This window comes from Poecile atricapillus, chromosome 1 (assembly GCF_030490865.1).
Source record: "Poecile atricapillus isolate bPoeAtr1 chromosome 1, bPoeAtr1.hap1, whole genome shotgun sequence".
Taxonomy (NCBI): domain Eukaryota; kingdom Metazoa; phylum Chordata; class Aves; order Passeriformes; family Paridae; genus Poecile; species Poecile atricapillus.
The window spans coordinates 136,823,074-136,844,363 of NC_081249.1; the positions used below are offsets into that span (position 1 = coordinate 136,823,074).

The window sequence follows — 21,290 nt, forward strand, 5'->3', positions numbered from 1 at the left end:
TCCAGCTGCTCTTGCTTGTGTTTCCTAAACTTCCTCCTGGGCCAGGAAAACCCAGCATAATGAAAATGCTTAGAGCTCCATGGCTTTTTAAATGAGGCCCAGTAGTGACTCAAACAAAGGCTGGAATTCAAGCAAGACGCTTTCCTCTCTCATGAGCATGAAGGTGGTCCTTGAAATAGAGTGAGGAGGGGGAATGACACCTACAAAAATGAACAAAACCACAAAGGCTTTGTGTGCAGACAGCCAATGTGCCATCATGACTAGAGCAGTGGAAAGGCACTGAATGCTCAGTCTAGTAGGAGCACAGTTTCCATTTTCTTGCATGGGCGTTGTTTCTACTGTTCTTCAGAGTGGCCATTCCGTATTTTGGCCAGAATACTCTGTCAGAGATGAACATGGATATACTAAGGGTACATGAAGGACACAAATTAGAAGTCTTTTAAGTTCAAATTTCTCCTTTGAGAGAGAGTTCTGAGAATTCTAATCAGTTTTGAGTCTTAGCAGTTTTCCAGATATCAGCAGGGTTAAGATGCAGCCCTCCTGTCTCGCTCACTTCTCAGCCTACTCTAGATTTTGAGTATGAAAAGTTCATCTATTTTCAATACACCTACATGCAAAGCTTCTACCCCAAAGAATCAGCCAAGGGGTGAATTCAAGCAGCAGCAAACAACAAAAACACGAACACCCCCCCCCCCCCCAACAAAAAACAAATACAAACCAAGAAAAAAAAACCCAGTCAGTATTTTTTGGGTTGTATCATGGTTGTGGAACTTTCATCTCTGGTTATGAAGAGCTGGAAACAGGCCTCAGCCTATTTAAAGCTTCCTGTCTAAGAGGTAGAGGTTGTGTTGCCACCAGCAGGATATCCAGCTGCTCAATCCCAGTGTGAACATAACTGTATTTCCTCACATCAGGTGTGCTGCTACAAATGGGTATTGCCACAAAGCAAAGCTCATACAATTGGTGTCTACATCTGAAGTGATTCTAAAATCTGAATTAAGCCACATACTGGTGCTGCCACATACATGCTTATGATGAAACTCAGATGTGCCAAAATGAGATGGGGAAATACACTGGGGTTCCAGCCTTGTGTTTCCAGGAGAGATTTATTTTCCACAGTCAAAATACGCAAGTAACACCTGTTTAAAAAAAGGCTAAAACCTCATTTTTGCCTCAATTATTTGCTGTGTAACAAATCTGCCATGATGTCATGTTTCTCATGGAAGGCTAAGAACTCTTGAGTAGAGAAAAACAACTATCTGACTGAAAACAAGATTTAAAAAAAAAAAGTTTAATGAACACTATACGCATAACCCCAAATATACAAAGGAGTATCTTCCACAGACATGGATCCTGTATTAAATACTTAGCGAAAAATAGAGAGAAAATTCAGTTTGTAAGTAACAATACAAAACTATTTCACTGGCTGCAGTTTTATTTCTAAATCACACTTATAAATATATTTTTATAGATTCTTTCAAATAATTGACGGAAACAGGACACAACAGTAAACTGTATTTCTTACCATTCTTTTGTTGCAACGATTTTGGCTCCATTTTGCTCAGAAGAATACCGATTGCAAGGCAGTATCTCAAACCCACTGTCAGTTGCAAACATTCGTAAATAAATAAATACCTGCAATGAAAAAACCCAGTACTTGTCTGTTACATGCAAAATGAAAGCAGTGAGGAACTTCTTATATAAATAATGAAAAGTGAACTGTACAGAAACACACACAAAATGGATACTGGAGCGGGATACTGTCTGCTGAAATGCATTTCTGTATGTTTTATAATGTTTCTACATGTTTAATCTGTACATACTATGTTGATCTTATTTCTTCACAGTGACTTGCAGGAATCCTCACACTAGTAATGTAATTATCCAAAAAGTTTAAGAAAATAAAAGATACTTGGAGTGGTACAAATTTGGTCCAACTAATGCAAATAGGTAGTTTTTTTCTTAAATTGCTGAATACTTGCATTCAAGAAATCTTCTTCTATCTTTAACAACCACTGAGACCTAATAATCTATAGGAATCCATTTTATTATTTCAAGTTCTGAAAAAAGGTATTACTTCCACAACAAACCTAGATGCTGAATTCAGGGACTGTTGAATAATTTTTTTTTTAGTTGGGGTCTGATTGTGTTACTCTAAAAACCACTGTAACAAAGAAGAACTTTTCCTGCTAACTCTTTCTTGCATTATTAGATTTGGTGCATTTTAAAGTAGTCCAAATTCCTTTTGGTTACACCTGGAAACAATAGACTCCTGAAGAAGCATCGTTTTTTTTTTTTGTTACATAAACAATACTATGGCTTTTTTCTTTGAACTTTGAGAATCAAAATAGATTTGGAGTGGGGGAAGTGGGGTATTTTGAGGTAACAACTCCCTTTTCCTTTATCTTCCTTTGTCACCCAATTTAATTTACAACAGCTGTAAGTAAAAGAAACCTAAAACCCCAAAAGCCCCCCGAAAAACAGAAACCCCAACCAAACCACAATACAAACAAACAATGAAAGGGAAAAACCCCCTTCCTTTCTACACTCTATTAATAAAAGGCAACGAAAGTTAACTGAAAAAAAAGAAACAAAAAGTCCCACCAAAAAAAAAAAACTGAGGGTGTGTCTAGTTAGGCTTTACAAAAACAAAGGAAGTTTATCTTAAAAAAACAATAAAACAACATATAACAGAGCAATTGACTGCTTTACTATTGCTACATTCTTAAGAAATTTTTGTTTTCTTTGCCTTTCAACCATCTGAAAAAGCACATTAATTACAAATACACCTACATGTTCCTTGAACAACCTTTCCTGCATTTTGTTCTTGTTAAGAAAATAGTGCCGGGCCCAGTCACCTGACGTCAAGGACTTGAAGGCTTTTTCTAAGTGCTCATCTTTCTTAAAACGTTCAATCACCTCTTTGAGTTCTTCTTGCCTTCCTTTAATAGGTCGAAATCTGAAATAAAAAAATAAAGCTATTCCAGTCCACCATCAGTCATTCTCAATTCTTCCTCAGTTACTCACAGCACAGTTCTTTTGCTACCCATATAAATGTGTAACTCCCTGCATAAAGACACTGACCAACTTCTGCCAAACCCAAAGCCTTTTTATATTGATAAATTCAGTACATGGGTTTATGTGGATTGCAAACTTAACATGGTCATTCATATAAAATAGAGCTCTTAATGACAACGCAAGAAATATCTACAAATACTGACACATGGCAGATGCTACATCTGTGGAAGATTAAGGTTCCACAAGTTAGTGCAATCGTAAGAATTCTTTCCCCAAAACAGGAAATCTTGGGCATGTAAATAAGAAAACAAACACCTGTACATTAGCAGAGAATTCTCCTTTCTTCCCAAAGATTGAGATTTAAGAAAAGCTACCCTTCCTATCTTCAGTAGGAAAAAGTAACAGAAAAAACCTGCATGACTGCCAGAAGTGGGAGCTCCATTTTTGAGCTGCAAAACCACCAAGAGAAAGCGGCACTTAGAGATTTTCGCCAAAGCCCTATAAATTGCCTTTGACTGAGCACATACCCATATAAGCTCTGCTTTGGGGCAGAGGTGGGGTATAGGTATTCTTAAATGTGTGCTACACCCCAGGGGACTCTTCACAAAGATAAAAATTCCCCAGGATCATGAGAAACAGTTTTCTGCAGCTCTTCTTACAAGTCAAATGCACAGAGCATATGACAAAAGTGCTAAACAAACCAAGAGCTTCTGAGCAAACATGTAAGACTAAGTCCTGTTACTTGCTGCTAGAAGTTCATTACTATGCTTATTTTATTTCCTCTTCTGTGCTAAATGAAATCTGTATTTCATTACAAAAGTAAACAAGGGGGGAAAATAATTCTTGAAGTTGATGGAAGGAAACCTCAATCAACTTCCTCACTGACAACCTGATTTTTAAATTGCCACATGAACTGGGCTATTGTCACCTTAGAATCTTGTCTGTTGCAAGTAACTTCTTTTAAATGACCACATACTATTTGCTTCTTCCATGCAACTTGTATAAAAGAAACAAGGAAGTGTTACCTCCTGATTTTGTTTCACTTTGTAAAATACTAAGAATCTAATCAGAAATAAGTAACAACGATGAGGATTCAATTTCCTTCCTTAGAAGGAAGATGCTGTATTTATGCTCCTGATACAATGAAGACAGATCCCCCAAGAGCACAATCACTTTCAGCAGGTTATCAGCGTTCCATGCTGCTTTTACAAATCTCTCGAATTTCCATCGGAAAAACTTCATTGTGACACAATAACTAAGTACCCTTTTAGATCTTTTTGAATCCAGCAAAATTTACCACCATAAACCTCTGGGCTTTCAGAAGACATGGCACAGTAAGGAGTTCTGAGCAAACATCAGGTTCAGTTCTCTTCTTGCTGACATATGACAATTGAACAAGACAGCTGGAGTCAGCCAAGAAAGAGATGCCTGCTTACAACTGTAGCACACACCACACCATGAAGTTTCAAGTCAAGTTCTTTATTAAAGAATATACTTGTATCATCATCCCAAAAAGCTAACTACCTAACAAGCTGATAAGACCTTATCATGCAAGAAAACTCTCCTCAGCCTAGAGATGACACAATCATTGTTTTTGTTCTGCAGCACACCAAAGTCTTCCTCAACTTGCCAGTCACACATATGAATATCTCTGTTCTCCCAAAACCAGAAAGACTTTGCCCAAATTTGATAGCCGTAACTCAAAGAGCTTCCTCATACACAAAGGGAATTTAAAATCATATAGCTAGAACTAAATCTGACTAGTTTCAGAACAGGACTTGCACTCACTTTCAGTTTCAACAGGAACAAGTTTCCCAGCAAGGAGCCAACTGCACTTACATCAGAAGTAGAGAGCTCACCAATTTGCACATTCATGAAAGAGCAGTATCTCACTTACACCTCCATCTGCAAACATTACACACAGGAAAAACCCACAGGATTTACAGATAAAATTGGTCTTCAGTATGTCTGTTCTTGCTGGGCTACATGAGTGATGGCCCTCTCCCTTACACTGTATTTTACATGTTGAAATACACAATTTTTTAGCTAAGTGACCCACAGGAGCAAAGATAGGTGGAAAAGCCATCATATTTGAAATTGCATTAGCACCTGAGACAAGCAGTGTATGTACTGATAGACGTCATCACACTTGTTTATCACCAAGAAGCTTGGTCTAGGCTAGCTAAAGAAAGCAGTACCCCAACTGAACCATCAGTGTGGAAAAGAAATACAGAAAAAAAAAGGAGGGCAGATGCTAAGCTTAACAGTGGCTCTCAAGACCTACAGAAAAAGAACCAACACCCTATGTTTTCTAGTAGTTCAAAGCACTGAATTACAGCCTCAAGTCCTCATATTTTAGGACTTTCACATACATTATTCTCAGAGGCTGGCTTGATGTCTACCTGAACAGCTACCTTAGGCAGCTTGGAATCTGGCCCTAGCCCTTGAAAGTCGCTGGCACACTTCCGTGGATCACATTCAGCAGGTGCCTCTATTCTCAAGATTCTTGTCTCAAGCACCACATTGCTGGTGGAATTCATCTAAGTGATTAGCAGAAACTTCTGTAAACCACTCCAATGATGTAAAATAGTTAGTGTATGCTCAAGCCCTGCGAAGGCCAAAAAGATGGCTGGAAACAAGAACGGGATGAAGAGATTGTAAAACCCCCAAGGCATTACACAGTCAGATGAATGCCGGACTGCATGGCAGGCATTTCAAACAGGAACTGTGTTTTTGAAAGAGATGACTCTCTGCGCCCAGGGGTTCAAAAATTAATACTGAGGACTCTCTACAGCACCCCTATCAAAATGTAGTTCTTACATAGTGACAGGACAGAGAATATGAGAAAAGAAAAACAGGAATCCAAATAACCAAGAAGCATCCACAAGCACATGGAAAGACGCTGGAAACCAGCATTATGTTCCACATTTCACTTCCAAGGGTTCCCAAACTGATGAATCAGAACACTGTGAATCAGAACGACCCTAAGCCTGAGTTAGAGAGCTATTCACAGTTCAGCAGCACATATAAATTGCACTGAGAGCATACAAAGTTTCTAAGCAAACTCAGAATACTACAGTCCAGACTCCTCATGAAAGATTTAGTCTTTCACATGTGTATCTCCATATATACTTTAAAAGGTATCTTCTCATTTGAGACACTGAAGAAGCCAAGAAAACCTGGAAGTATTCCTTAAGAATTTGGGGCTGCTGATAGATACTTCACTTCTCCCAGGAGTATAATTAATTAGTTTATTCATTAGTTTTTTGCAACCTAAAAGCCAGTTGATTTTGAGAAGCAACCTTGCATACTAGCATTTTGGTGTTACAGGGCATCCACATTTACACAACATAAAAAAAAACCAAACCCAAAAACCTACAGATCTGCTGGAAGCATCTCCACAACTGTTTTTGAGCTCCACCATGAAAAGAGCCTGAAAAGGCCCCATAGCTAAATGTATACATATAAAATGAGCCAGAGAAACTGACTTTTAAGCATCAGTAAAACAAGAGACTAGTTCAAAGAGAGATAGAAAGAGCACAAGGAAACCAACAGAACAAACCAGCCAACCCAGTCTCTGAACAGAGGCAATTAAAATCAGAATTGCTTATCCAGACTTCTGCTTTCCTCCTCTGAACAGTACCTTTATTAAATTCCATCATGGCAACTGAACAAGACACATTGATGTTTGAATCTGCTCACAGGCACAGACTCCTTGAGCCACGCTATGAGCAGTTCACAGGTCAGGTCTCATAGGACACGAAGTCTGCTGCAAGACAGGTGTTGGAAATGAGCAAAGAATAAACACCTCAGCTATGACAGTGTCTTTAAAGAAATAATATCAGCCCTTCTTCCTGACAACCTGAGGAACAGAAGCTTTTCACACTTCCCTAGAAAAGACTTATTTTTTTCCTAGTCAACAAGATCTGATAAAGCTGTGGCTACTGCAGTTTCAGAATCAGATAGAAGATGATTTCATCCCAATTAAGGGCAAACATATATGGTCTCAATAAGGAAGATGTAGGAAAATGGCTCAGGGAAGCAAAGCTCTTTCTCTCTCAAGTTTCTCTTACCTCAGGAGTACTTAAAGACTCTTGGAACTCCAAGGTATAAAGCCAAAGGTCAGTGAGATGCTTGCCTATAAAGGAAGTTAAAGGAGAGTTTCTGGTAAGTTCAGAAGCACAGTACTTTGCTCAGTCTCAGTCACTGAGAGCAGTGAGTTTGAACAAAAAGGATAAATTGATCCTGCAAGAGATCCAGTATGGAACTCCACACAGCATACCAGTGCATGATAAAGGGTTTGACTTCCAAACCTTATTTCTTAACTTCTGACTAGGGAACATCAAGAAGAGTGAATTTATCAAACCGTATCGACCCATTAGCCTTTTAACAACAGACACCTTGTCGGGATGGTATTTCTGTTTAAGCAGTTCTGGAAAACACCACGTTTATTTTCACCTCGTACCAGAGATTGAGCACAGAAGCTACAACTGCAAGTCTGTTAAGCATTCAAGAAGCAGAACAAGAGTTGAAAATCATGTCTTTAAAATAAGCATAAACAATTTAATTAACACGCATTTTGGCTTCCTCCCTGCCCAATCCTGTAGTATGAGTATTTTTTCCTCAAAGCTAGTTATACAAGTTATGATCAACTGGTTCTGCCTTTCTTGCCAGTGTTTTCATACAGAAGAAAACTCATGTTCTTTAAAGGCCAAATTTCAAAACAGCACTTTTAATGAAGAAAGTAATTCACATTACTTAAATTTCTTATACTAAATACACATCAGTGTGATCAAAACAAAGAAAACTCTAAGACACACAATTTCACTCTCCTTAATATGGTTAGCAAAGAAGTACTTTTTAAAAATAAATATGGGGGACACAAGAAACCCTCCAAATCAACAACCTAAAACTGTCCTCTAATCCTATTCCAACACTCCACATGGTAAATTTAATTAAGCAATTAATGTGACTACTGGAAGCAAGTCACTCCATGTTTTGAAGATGTAACACTTTTTGTTGAAGCTAAAAGTACAAATAAGAAAACTGTAAAAGTAAGGTGGTGGGTGTTGGTTTGAGGGGCAGGGCATGGTTGTTTAGGGTGTTTTTTTGGTTGTTTTTTTATTTTTTAATCCAAGACACTTGAGAACAGCGAAACTGTTGGTTCCAATGTAATCACTGTGTGATTTATACACACTGAAAGAAGACAACCAGGAGCAAGGTAAAGGACTTTACTGAATTAAGCTACCAGTAAAAATAATCTAGAAAAAATGGAAAAAATCAGATTTTATGCAAAAGTCAAACAAAACCATTTTGTAAAGTACACAGACACTGAGGTCTGAAGAATGTGAAAGCTTCACTTTGAAACAGATTATCACTACATAAGAGCCGTGTACCTCTAATCCAGTATCTCCACAGCACCTCAACACTGAAGCTGAACTGTATGGCCACATAACCTTATTTAGCAGAACCCAAATCACTCCCTCAGCCTCCAGACTTCACTCAAGATGAATACTGAACCTTCTTATTATTATATTGAAATGAGCTAAAGAAAGCAGAGGAGATTCAGCACAGGCTCATAAATGCAACGATACAGAACTGCTTTGTGCTTTTTGTCTCTACTGCCTAGTGGTGACTAAGGGATGAAGAGTGATGCACCCTGTCAAGTTCAGTCACCCAAGTCAGTGACTGCTGTTGAGGCAGTGTCCAGACAAGCAGATCCTGTACATCTGCCCCACCCACTTCATTGATTCCAATGGAAAACATGGAAATTCTTAAAGCTTGATCTGTTAGTCCCACGTAATCAGACAAAACCACCCACATCACACACCTGTTTTTAACTTCACTGAAAGCAGCAGACTGCAACATAGCTGACTTCCTAAACCACTTGCAAATTTAAAGACACGTTGGAAGTGCTGTCAGTATTCCCTAGCATGATGCTGGTGCTTTAGGAAACCAGGAAACAACACTGACTGGAAACAGCAGCAATATGATCAGGAGTCTGGCTCAAGGTTTAAACAGTAACATCTTCGTGAGATAGTATAAAGAGCAGATTAGCCACTAAGGCATGTGACTTCAAGATTCAGTGCTCAGCCTAGGGAAATGCACCCAAAAGTAAGAGATGGTAAGACAGGCAAGAATTCACTTGGCATTTTACAAGCGTCAGTTTTAATCTCTAGTGTTTGTCAACCTTCAACCCAGAAGTGTAGCTCGCAAAATGAGTTTTGTTTTGGTAGACAAACTGTCTTACAAACCAACAAAGACTGATATAACAGAATTTGTACAAGAAGCAAGAAAACCTCTTAGAACAGTGATACTTGAGAAGAACATGCTTTCTAAGACATGGTGTTTCTTTTATTAACGCTAAGCTGCTATTCTGTTGAGATAAGAGCCACAAATTTGATGAAAGAATGACAACTGGGCCTGTAAAAGAGGGTTGGAAGCTCTGAAAACATCCTGTTTTCTCTTGGAAATCCAAGAGGATGAAAAAAAATACTTCTGGGTAAAGCCACTGAGGACATTTCCAGAGCTACATGTTATACTGTCCTTCAAATCCCTAGTGACAACAAAACATTTCAGAGGAACACTGGACAAACACATTAGGGGATTCAGCTGTAAGCTTTTAAGAAACAGTCTTCAGCTCTTTCAGGAATTCCTGAGTTGACAGTTTACAGAGCCAACAGCCCTATTACCAAGATGGTGGGTGTTCACAAACTGCAGGACTTTATTTTTATACACCCAGAAAAAAACACCTAATCAAAACACAAAAACCCAGCAAGCAAAGTAACAGTCATGTTATTGTCACCACCCTACCATAAGATCATTAACTCAATATAAAGAAGATGGAAAACAAGGACATTTCAATATCGATCTTGATACCTTACCATAAGGGTTTTTTTTCTTTAATCAATATACTCTGGATAAATCAAATTTACAAACTCTCCAACAGGAAGAATTAAGTAGAAAAAGGGCTTACAGGGAAGACACTCATGCATACAAAAATACAGACCTGGCTTCCAGATGTAAGGGGAAGCAGAACTAGTAAGTGATCATCAACTTACAATGGGCTGCAAAAATACAAACCTCTTACATGTTTCCAACACATCACAGACTGGTGCTGAATGTCACCACAGAATGGTGGCACAGACACTTTCACAGGGCATCATCAAGCATATTAGAACAAGGGAAATAAGAAATCTTTGCTTGCCACCATAACTGGCTGTTTCATTTTAAGCACACCTCCATACACAAACTATGTAACTAATATGACGCCATGGCACTTAAGCAGATGATGCCCCAACTTAAGCTGCAAATCTTTGTTTCTACTACATCATAATATTTGGGTACTGTCACCTGGCATTTTGGAAGCAGTATGGTTTTTTCACACCTGCTTTCCCTGCACCTTCCCTCAAAGCCATTAAATCAACAGTAATGACCTCTAGAGCCCTCAGGAGCTCTTTAGAAAGACTGCAGTTTACTAGATGGAAAAAGGTAATCTGAGCATCACAGCCACAGTAACAAGCAGGTATCATCACTGCACCAAAAAGATAAGAACTATGCTGATGCCTGGACTTTAATTATCACAAAATCAGAAACTTTCTCAATGGGACAATATGACAGAGGCAGGAAGTGTGCATCTGGTAGGAGTTTTAAGCCTCACCTAAGTATTTCCCATAGTGCTCCAAGATTATTAACTACTGTCCTTGAAGACTGCCTGTAACTGTTCTCCAAATCTGAGAAAGGAAGAAATACATGATGATGGGCTTTGTGTAGCCTTTTGGTTCAAAACAGTAATTAAATAAATATTTTAGTTGACAGCCTATCAATATAAAACAACATTTATGAAAGTAGCTTCTCCGACTACTAAACAGGATTCACTTTTATAGCAAAAAGCACAAGAACTAACAACCTGTACATAACCTGCAAACTATCATTCATGCAACAAACCAGAAAATTTCTTTCAGCATATATTCTTACCTTGATTAACTGATGAAAATACAAAGACACTTCAATTTGAACTGTAAGAATATCTACCCGGACAATGTGCTACTGTAACCAATAGCAGGGAGGGAAGAGGAAAAACTCCAACATCCTCCTTAAAGGTAGATGTTGCACCCTCCAGAAAAAAAAAAATAAAGTATCTCTTGGAGTAAGTCTTTACAGTTATTCCACTCACACTGCTGCAATTTCATGTACAGCTGATGCTGTCATGTCAGGCTATATTAGCAACTATTTATGTGACAACACCAATTCATCCAGCAGTCATTTCTGAATCAGTAAGTTCACTGCATACATACAATTTGTTTAACTGATAGTGTGTGTATGTGACTGTGCTGCACAGGTGAACTGTCCTTTAAAAATAATCACAGCAACAATTTGAAAGGCTGAGAATCTGTTTCCCAAGATGTGCTGCCTGGAAACTTCAGCTCTTATTATTGCACAGTAGTAAGCACACAATTCCTGTCCTTAGAAACATATAGTTTATATACAATTTCCCCACTGAGCTATCAGTACAGATCTTGTATACAAACCAGCTTAAGAGAGATTGATTGAACACAGTTATCATCAGCGGTACATCTGGAACCGAAGGAGAAGCACAAGCAGCTTTTAAACCCTGAGACTACAAAGAATTCACCAAAGCATTCAGACATATGCGTAACAGTGCAAAAGTAGGTGCAACTCTATTAAGCAAGTTTCCAGCTGCACATTCATTTATCTTATCCATACAGACACGTCTCAGTAGCAATTCCTTCAGCAAGGGTCTGCAAGAACTTCAGATCAAGTAGCACCAACACTGAACTGCTCAGAGGCTGCATCTTTCTTCTGATGTTTAAGAGTAAGGAAGGGAAAAAAAAGGCATCCAGGCAGATGGAATAAACGGAAAAGTTACCAAAATCTGGCTTCTGCCTTTGAAAGATTTCAAATGACTACTGGTTTCAAACTTACAAATAGTTAACTGTATAAGCTAGATAATAGTGCCTATTACCAACCTGTTCTATAGCACAAATACATGAGACTAATGGAAAGACCTATGATGGAGCACTGTGAGAGGCTGCATTTGTAGTGATGCGTTCCAGACTCACATGCAACACTGTTTTAAAGGCAGAAGCTATTCACACATTTGCATTCTGTCACTTTCTTAAAACAGGCACAAAAATCCATGGTTTTGCTGATTTACATCAACTAAGAAGATGAATTCTTTTCTAGAAAAATAAAGACAAGTTACCTAGTATTCATTTTGTGTGTCTGAAAACCTAAATAGGGATCAAGAACCAAACTAGTTGCTAGGTCATCATTTTCACAGAGTTCCTTGGCAGACATTCCAGAGGAAGGCACATAACGACTTTGACCCTCAAATCCTGAAGCACCGCTACCTGCGAATAAGAGAGCACAAATTAGGTATCACTTAAGGGACATTACAGAGCCCAGTTACATTTGAGGACAGACAGACACACAGGCTGGTGGCAAAAAATACAGAACGATTGAGGAAGATGATGAAATACCTGGAGAAGCAGAATAAAGGACTTTAAAGGACATCTGAATAAAGGACTTTAATTTGCCTTTAATTCTTCATCCCAGACCAATAGCAAAAATAAGAATCCATATTTCTTAAAACCACTGCAAAATGGCTATTGGTATAACTGACCTGTTTAAAAAATGGGATTTACTTCTACCAGTGCGTTTACTGAAAGTTGAGCAAGTAGTTCAAATTAAGTTATTCACTTCAAATGATACTAGACTTCATTTAGTGCCAATCACGCATTTTATAATTACAACAATTCAAAATTCATTTCCACCCAGTTATTCTTACTTGACTTTTAAATTGATCTGAGGAGATCTATATTCCTGAAGGGAGTTAACACACCCAGAAAATACATATGTAACAAATATTTCTGATGTTAGCTTCATGCTGACTGCAGACCTCCCTCGCGATTTAAGGTAAGACAGAAGCCTGGCTTGAAAACTAGGAAGTAAATCATAGCACTAAGCAGCACAAACATGTACATACATCTGCTTGATCTTCTCTCAACTCCATTTTTGCCCGTCTTTGGATTCTCCTTTCCTGCATGCTGCAATTTGGTCTGCGCGTGGTCATTAGATGACTTGCTTCCACTTCTCCGGCCATTCACTACCATGTTCTTGGATTCTCCCAGCCACTTCATACCCACAGACAATCTGACTCAGTTGCATTTAGTCACTTTTCAAAAGGCTTGGAGAAGTGGATGAATAAATTCAGTTCCAATTCCTACTGGAAGTAAAACATATACATGATTAGAACTTACTGGGAAAGTGATTTCAAGACACGGAGTTTAACAAAAAATAATAATAATACTAGCCCAACAACAACAATAATAATAATAATAGTAATAGTAAAAGAAAACTGAAACACCCCCACCTCCAAAGAAAAAGTGGGGGAAATAGCAATCTGCATCTGCACTGGGAAAAAAGAAAAGCTGTTCATTAGCACTGGTACACGGAACTGTGAACAGGTGAACTATTGTCCTACAACTTACAATGGCATCTGGCAGCAAGGACGGAATTCTAAAGCTGGTAAATTGCTACTGACAGCACATTTTTAAGAGCTGGACTATACCCATGGACATAGCTGTACAGGCATATGGACACATGGATAAACACGCCCAGAGCTATGTGACTCCAGACCCACAGTATTTTCAAATACATATCCAATTAAGTTTTCATCTCCTAATACATAAAATCCATAACCTATTGGGAACTCTACAGCAAAGACCATTTTACAAGCATCCTCCAAGAACTAAAGATGAGCAGAGTTTAGAAAAACAAAGGAAAAAACCCAACCAGAAAATGGACATTTTTGAAATGGGGCTAGGGGAAAGATGTTAAATATTTATTCAAGAATCAGAGTTCAAGAAACCCTCAGCAATGACCTAGAGGACCCAGGCTACTATTCTTACGGTTCCATATTAAAAAACAAACCAGTCACAACACACGTGGTTCAACATACCAATACTAAGTGGGGTCACAAGTAGAGTTGAAATTTTACAGTATATAAATGTCTAGAAAAGCACATTATAGTTTTTGTCTGTAGTCTTAATGTCTTTTGCATAAATAATTATAAGAAAGCTAATAATGTTTTTGTACACAGTTGTGTCTCACTCTGTATAACTTGCAGGAAAAGATCTGATTTACACAACTATTTTACAATTGCATTTATGCATTAGTTATTCGTTCTCTTGATTTTAATTCACCCTCCTCCCTACTGCTTCCTCACAAAGAAATAAATTGTGCCTTTTCACTTTACTGTAATTATAAAAAAAAAAGTCAGCACTCTGCTCACAGCTGGTAACAGGCCATTGTAACACACACTTCAATCTGGTGAAAGAAAGTCACAACAAACTAACAGATGCTTGTAATACTGTCTATTGTAGAAATTCTGCTTTTTATCAGGTAAGAGTAGTAAATGACTAGACTTCTCTTAGACACCTATGTGATCCAGCTACCTAAAGAAATGTTTATAGCCAGATAATTTGTAATTAAATTATTTACAAAGATGAAGAAGATTGAGGCAATTAGGGAAACACAGTACAGACAAGTGTACTGTATATTAACAGATGCACTGGCTCAAACATCTTGCTAGAGCCTATCACCCAGAAACTGATGGATTTTAGAACCTTTTACAAATTGTTACAGAGGGCAGTAAAAACTATCAACAAAGTGTAACAGAATCACACTGAGCAAAAGCTGGCTCAGTTACTGCATCAGTATCAAGAAAAACTGAGATTGTTTCAGTGGATAAAGAATTTTCTTGCTGCCAGTAACAGAAGGGATTTTGTTTAATCTCAAGATTAATTCTATTTATTCAACTACAAGTAGACACAGCCCTTTTTACAAAATACCTCCAAAACACTCTTGGATAGGCTTTTTTTAATTCACAGAGCTTGCTTGATAACATATACATGTAAGTTTATGATAACAATCATCTAAAAAAAACCAAAACCCCAACAAAACTTCAAAAACAACCAATCCCCTTAAACTTCCTTGTTAAGCATCCCACCTGAACTTCTGTCAGAAGACCAACTCTGTGAAGGTCTGCCACTGACTGACTGACATAAACACTTAATGACAAACCCACTCTCAAACTTTGCTTTTCTTATTTCTTAATCTATTAATCTTACAGGTCTATATACTCTAATTAACCCCCATTCTGCCATGTTTTTGTAACTTTGGTAATAAACAGCATTAAAACAGAAACTACATTAAAGACTTGCATGAAATTCAGTCTTGGTGTCTTTGTACACCAGGACTGAACTCCACGCTGTGCTGTGCTACAGCTCAGAAGCAGTACAGGTGAACAAAATTACCATGAAGTCTGACTGTAGATGAATCCTGTATCGTATCCAGCAGTCTGGGGGAAATGCTTACTGTGGTACTTCCTGACAATCACCAGGTACAGTAGTCACAGGAGGAACCCATCTTTCGCAAGGGCTGTTTGGGTAGGTTGAGTACTGTCTGTGGTAACACACTTCTGCTTCATCAGTAACAGCAATGACAAGGAAAGTACCACTGCAAAGGTAAGAAGCAACGTGGCACAGAATGATACTCAAACTATACTAAACGTTAGGAAAAATACTTTGTTCTGCTCCAAAACAGCAATTTAAGTCTCCTACAAGCCTCCTATAGACAGCAACGTAAGTCCTACTCAAGTAAAATCAGGTCATTTAGTGATGTACAGCAGAATTCTGGTGAAAAAACATTATTTGTTCAGGGCTCACCAGCCTAATGAGCAAGAAAACCTTTGCCTCCATCTACTGCTGCCTCTGTTTTCTAGTATCAGCCAAACTACAAACCTGAAGACAGCAAGTGTGCTTCTTCAGCCTCTATTCAGTAGGACAAGACGCAATGGGCAGAAACAGATGAACAGAAGTTCCACCTGAATACGAGGAAGCATCACTTTACTGTGTGGGTGAACAAGCAGTGGAACAGACTGCCCAGAGAGGATGTGGAGTCTCCCTCAATCGAGATACTCAGGATCTATCTGGACACATTCCTGCGCTGTGTGATCTGGGATGGCCCTGCTTGAGCAGGGAGGTTGGGCTGGAGGACCCACTGAGGTCCCTTCCAGCCTGACCCATTCTGGAATTCTGTGAGTCCTTCTCCCAGTACCAAAAAACTGCTTTCCAGACATGATATAAAAAGCCAGAAACAACAGCCAGGATTCCTTTCTCCATGAATATCACAGCTACTAATGCCAACAGAAAACCTGAAAGGGAGCAAGAGATGAACCAATAACCACCACCACGTGGTATTTAGTATCTTGTCCAATGTGGTTTGTCCTCACTGCTTTCTACATCAGATTCATACCGACAAGTCCTTTAGGAACTGAGAGAGAAAAGGCAGAGATGAACACTATCTTGCCATTCAAGGAAACACTTAAATATACTTAGACCACCAGATGCCTCAAAACTCTTGCTACAGAGCTCTGCCATCAAGATCTAACACCACACCTGGACCACTTAGGACTTCAGGTTTACCTGTAACTGTGAAGTAGTTTTACCAGCACCATTAGAGCTTCCAAGGGACCTTTTATATTTCAATATGAATGATCACACGGCTGTTTTAACCCTTTATTAATAACAGCACTACTCTTTAAATGACACTGCTTTTAGCAATTCTATTACACTAGTTTAACAGGCACATTTCCTCAAATGCTAAAACATAGCTCAATTGCATTTGCTACCTCTCACTGAGGTATCTGGCATTTCATTGTAACAGTACTCTCAAAAATGAAAACTCAAGTTTCATTTACTTGATTCTAAATTTATTAAACCTATTAACACTTTCTGAGCATTATTTGCATGTCAGTCACATTCAGAAGCACCATTGAACAACTGAAGCACAAACACAATTAGCACAGACAGGCAATGGACCTCCTTTAAAATATAGTTTATGGATTTTTTTATTATTATTATTTTAAAGAACTCTAACACCTACATTTTGGCTTGCCTTTTTGTTGTTTTTTTTTTTTTCCTTTAAATTAACAATAGCTGCAAGAAGCTTCAACAAGACAGCGACTTAAAGCAAATATAAGACACAAAAAACCCCCAAAACAATAAACCCAGCCTCAGCTCTTCTGCACAAATCAGAGGTATCAAGAGAAAAGACATAGGTTTCATTATAGATAGCCCTACAAAAAGTAACAGAACTTAGAATTTGGAAAGCAGAGCAAAACTGTGCAACTAGTTTCTCTATGGGATCACCAGAATAAAAATGACTGATCAAAATCAAAGTTGAAGGAAAATTTGCACAGCTTTAAGAAGCTATCTAAAACAGTCTCAAGTCTTATTTTGGTAACCACATTTAGGATAAACTGGTTCAGTAAATGGGACCCCCAGAAAATGTTTTTGAGTGTTTCTTTTCAGCTACTTAGTGCTGAGAATAAGCTCAGTGCAGAACTGGACAGAGATTAACAGTGGCATGGGGAGGCTCTAAGACTGTGTCAAAACTGACTCTGGTCAGTCCAGACTGTTGCAGAACTGCAGGCCCAGGATGCAGGTTTGAGAGAGCACACCTGGATCCAAAACTGACCCAAACCCAGGCTCCAATCTCTCACCAACAGCTCAGCCTGTACATTCCCCTTTTCTCTTCTGCCGTCATGTGATTTTTGTGTGTCAATTTGGATAGTAATCCAAGCACAGTACAGACACAGAAGCAATCCAGTACCAGCACAAAGTGAGTGTCAGAGAGCAAATTACACTTCAGCAGTTCCTGCCCCTTCTCCCCTGCCCTGCTATGTTCTCCACTGGGTCCTCTCTCAGGGTGAGGCTGAGCATAGCACCCCAAAGCCTATGTGATTACCCCAAGCCACTGAAACAACTCCAGTGTTCAGCAGTCAGAGACAATATAAAAGCTTGCTGCTTCCAGGAGAGGGAGAACCTCCTTCCTCCCACTTGCCAATTCACACAACTATCTCCACCAATTCCAGTGCTCCGTGGACCTCTCCATAACCCAAATTAACTCTGTGTGTGCAGCTATGTGACTTACACAGATTCAGGTTCACTTCAGGGCAGCCCCACCACGGCTGGATTAAACAGATCAATGAAGACCCCAAACCAGTGTAATTCCAAAAGTAGTGTTGCTGCCTCCCCACCTGCTTGTGCCCACTTCCATACCATCCTCCCCCTGCGCCAGCAAAACAAATGCAGAGCCAAGTGACCTGAATGATTTGGTCACCGAATCAGGAGAGTTACCAGACAAATTTGAACCTGGCTGGCTTGAACCATGAGTGGATGTTATGGGGCAGGGAGAACACAGTCAGGGAAATGGTCAGGAGTACTTAAGCTGGGACTTCTTTGCATCTTCAAACCACAGCACTGGTTTGGCACAGGAATATCACACCTTACACTTACCAAGCTGACTTGGGCAACTGTCTGTTGCCTTAAAGCATGTGGTGCTTGCAGTGAAGAGCACACTGGGAAATGTAGTCCTAGAATAGGATAGCGCTAACAGAGCAAGAAAAGCGTTCAGCAGCCCCAGTCAGTCCTGTTACTGAGTACACAAGGATACATCATCCCACTCCTTAACTTTATATGCAATACATTAAGCAATTGCTTCACATTAGTCTGAATTTCCAGTTTGTGAGTTCTAGTGGGTATAGAGCAGAGATGCATGTGTCTATCTGGCCCTAATAAGAAAAGAAGCCTGATAAAGAAACAATAACACTCAACTTTTCAACCAAATAAGCCTTGCTTTCCTCCCACATTTTTACTCGCAAGGAAAAAAGCAAAGAACTGAAAAGTTCAGTATTGGTGAAAATTGAAGCAGCTGCATCCATAGTTATAGTGGTCAGATTATGAAAACAAGGCATGGCTCCATGAGAACCTATCCTACAATACACATTTTATCCTCATTGATAAAAACCTGCCAGTATGTATTTATAGTTACGCTATTAAACACTGATCAGACTGCCATCTCATATCACAGAATCAATTAGGTTGGGAAAGACCTCTGAGATCATCGAGTCCAATCTGTGACTGAACACCACCCTTTCAAGTAGACCATGGCATTAACTGCCACGTCCAGTCTTTCCTTAAACACCTCCAGGGACGGTGACTCCACCACCTCCCTGAGCAGCCTATTCCAACGTCTAATCACCCCTTCTGTGAAGCAATTCTTGATGTCCAACCTAAACCTGCCCCGGCACAAATTATGACTGTCATCTTGTCCTGAGACATGTTGCCCTGCACTGAATTTAAGGCACCAGAAAACTCCACAAAGTTCTACACTTCAGGTTCTCCCACTGCCTGTGACACACCCTGACAAAACACCACGCACTCTCCCTCTCACTCACCGGTTTTCGCGTTTCCGAGAGTAACGTCTTAAAGGTAACTTCACTTTAAAGTTTCAGATACAGATGTTGCATGAAGACATGCCTTTTACCCCTTCCCTAATGGCATGTATCCTCCGATAAAAAAACACAAAAAGAAACCCCCAACCAAAAAAAATAAAAACATACCAAAAACCCCCCAAGGCAACTAGTCCGGCCATTCCATTAAACCGAGGCAAGATCGAGAGGGACACTAAAACCATCCACCCAGACGTGGAACTACTGCTGCAACTGGCCGAAACTCCCGGCCCAGAGCGCAGGGCCGGGCCGGCGGAAGGGGAGCGGGAGCGGGACCGGCTCCGGCCCGGGCGGCGCCGCCCCCGCGCCCGTTGCTGCCCCCTGGCGTTCTCCGCGCGCCGGCGCCGCCGCACGCCCCGGCCCCGCGCGGCCCCCACCGCCCCCGGCCCCGGGGCCCGGCCCCGCCCGCGGCCGCCCCTCCGCCCGCGGGTCCCCGCTGCGCCCGCCGCTGTCAGCGCCCCGACAGCCGCCCCCGGCCTGCCCGCGGCGGCCCCGCACGCTGCCGGACGCCGGGCGCGGTTCCTCACGGGCCCCCCCCGCCGTGCTCAGGGGCGCATCCCCCTCACGGCCCCGGCACCTCCCCCGCCCCACAGAGCACACACAGACCCTCCCCAGAGACACAAACTCACCGCCCCGCGCTGGGGGTCCCCCGCCGCCGGCGCTGCCCCCGCTGCCACGGGGGGAAAATGAATCATCAAAGGCAAGGGTGCGGGAGGGGAGGGAAGGGGGAAGGGAGGAAGCTGAAGAGGGGAAAGTGAAGACCGAGTCAGGCAGGGGCGGACTGGGGAGGAAAACTAAGGAAGGGGGGAGAAAAAAAAAAAGCGGCGATAGTGATAAAAAATAATTCCGAGTGGGGGAGGAAAAAAAATGGCGGATTAAAATCCAAGATGGCGGCGCCGAGGGGCGAGCGGCGCAGGGGGGAGGCGGCGGGGAGAGCCGCCTGGAGATCCCTCCGCCGCGCCCCGCGAGAAAGAGTCCCCCGGGCTCCCCCGCAGAGACCCCGCGGGGTGGCGGCGCGGACCGGCCGCCGCTTCCTCCTCCTTCTCCTCCTTCCCTGCGGGGAGCCCTCGTTCCGCCGCCCCGCCGAGCCAGGCGAGCGCCGCGCTGGCCGCCGCGCCCCGAAGTTTCTTCTTGTTCCTCCCGGCGGAGCCCGCGACCTCCTCGCCCCGTCCGGGGAGACGCCGAGTGCCCCTGCGCTCCCGGCGGCGGAGGGACACCGCGGACACCCGCCGCCGCGCACTCCCGCCGCCGCGGAAGGATACACCGCTGGCAAGGAAACACAGCCCGCCCCCAGCCGCGCCGCTCCCCGCCGCCGCCTCCTGCCGCCGCCGCTTCACCGCGGGCGGCGCAGGGGCAGCCGGGGTAGCCCGTCCGGCCGCGGAGCGCGGACGGCGGCGGCCGCGGGGCCCATGACCGCCCGGCGCGGCGGAGGGATCCCGCCGAGGGAGGGGAACGAGGCCCGGGCCGCCCCGCACGGCCGTGTGTGCGGGGAAGAAGTCCCGCTCCGGGATCCCTCCGCGCGGTGCTGCCCTTTAAACGCGGGGGACTCCCCGCCGCGGGGCGCGCACCGGCATGCAGCTGGGGTGGGCCTCCTTGTGCTGCCTCGCGGTTCCCCTGCCGTGCCGGTCTCGGCGGTTCGTGCGGCGACAGCTCGCCCTGCCCCGCCTGAGAGGGGAGTGGGACCGCAAACTGAGCTCTTCCGGCACCTGCTCCCCCCCCGCGCCGCTGTCTGACAGAGCCATTTAAAAATGGCCCCCGCGGGCTGGAAGGGCTGGGACGGTACCTCCCTCCCTTCTCCTCCCCTCCCCGGGGCAGCGCCGAAGGCAGCGGCGGCGGGCGGTGGCCGCGGCCCTCACGGAGCGGTGGCTCCGGGAGCGCCCCCCAGTGGCGG

The 21,290-nt window shown here is 42.1% G+C and overlaps 1 protein-coding gene across 9 annotated transcripts in view; it reads right to left on the bottom strand.

Moving 5' to 3' along the window:
* Nucleotides 1-20,660, bottom strand: part of KMT5B (lysine methyltransferase 5B) — a 28,041-nt gene extending 7,381 nt beyond the window's left edge. The window contains exons 1-5 of one of the 9 annotated variants that reach the window (XM_058827873.1): nucleotides 20,029-20,660; nucleotides 13,028-13,264; nucleotides 12,245-12,392; nucleotides 2,794-2,959; nucleotides 1,526-1,635 (exon numbers count right to left, since the gene is read on the bottom strand). In XM_058827873.1, coding sequence (XP_058683856.1) covers nucleotides 1,526-1,635; nucleotides 2,794-2,959; nucleotides 12,245-12,392; nucleotides 13,028-13,181 — 578 coding nt within the window. In that variant the 5' untranslated portion in view covers nucleotides 13,182-13,264; nucleotides 20,029-20,660. Of the gene's footprint in view, nucleotides 1-1,525; nucleotides 1,636-2,793; nucleotides 2,960-7,091; nucleotides 7,157-12,244; nucleotides 12,393-13,027; nucleotides 13,268-15,359; nucleotides 15,377-19,510; nucleotides 19,648-20,028 lie in introns of those variants that run through there. The other 8 variants (XM_058827951.1, XM_058828271.1, XM_058828104.1 and 5 more) reach the window with 8 other exon arrangements.
* Between the last annotated feature and the right edge of the window lie 630 nt (nucleotides 20,661-21,290).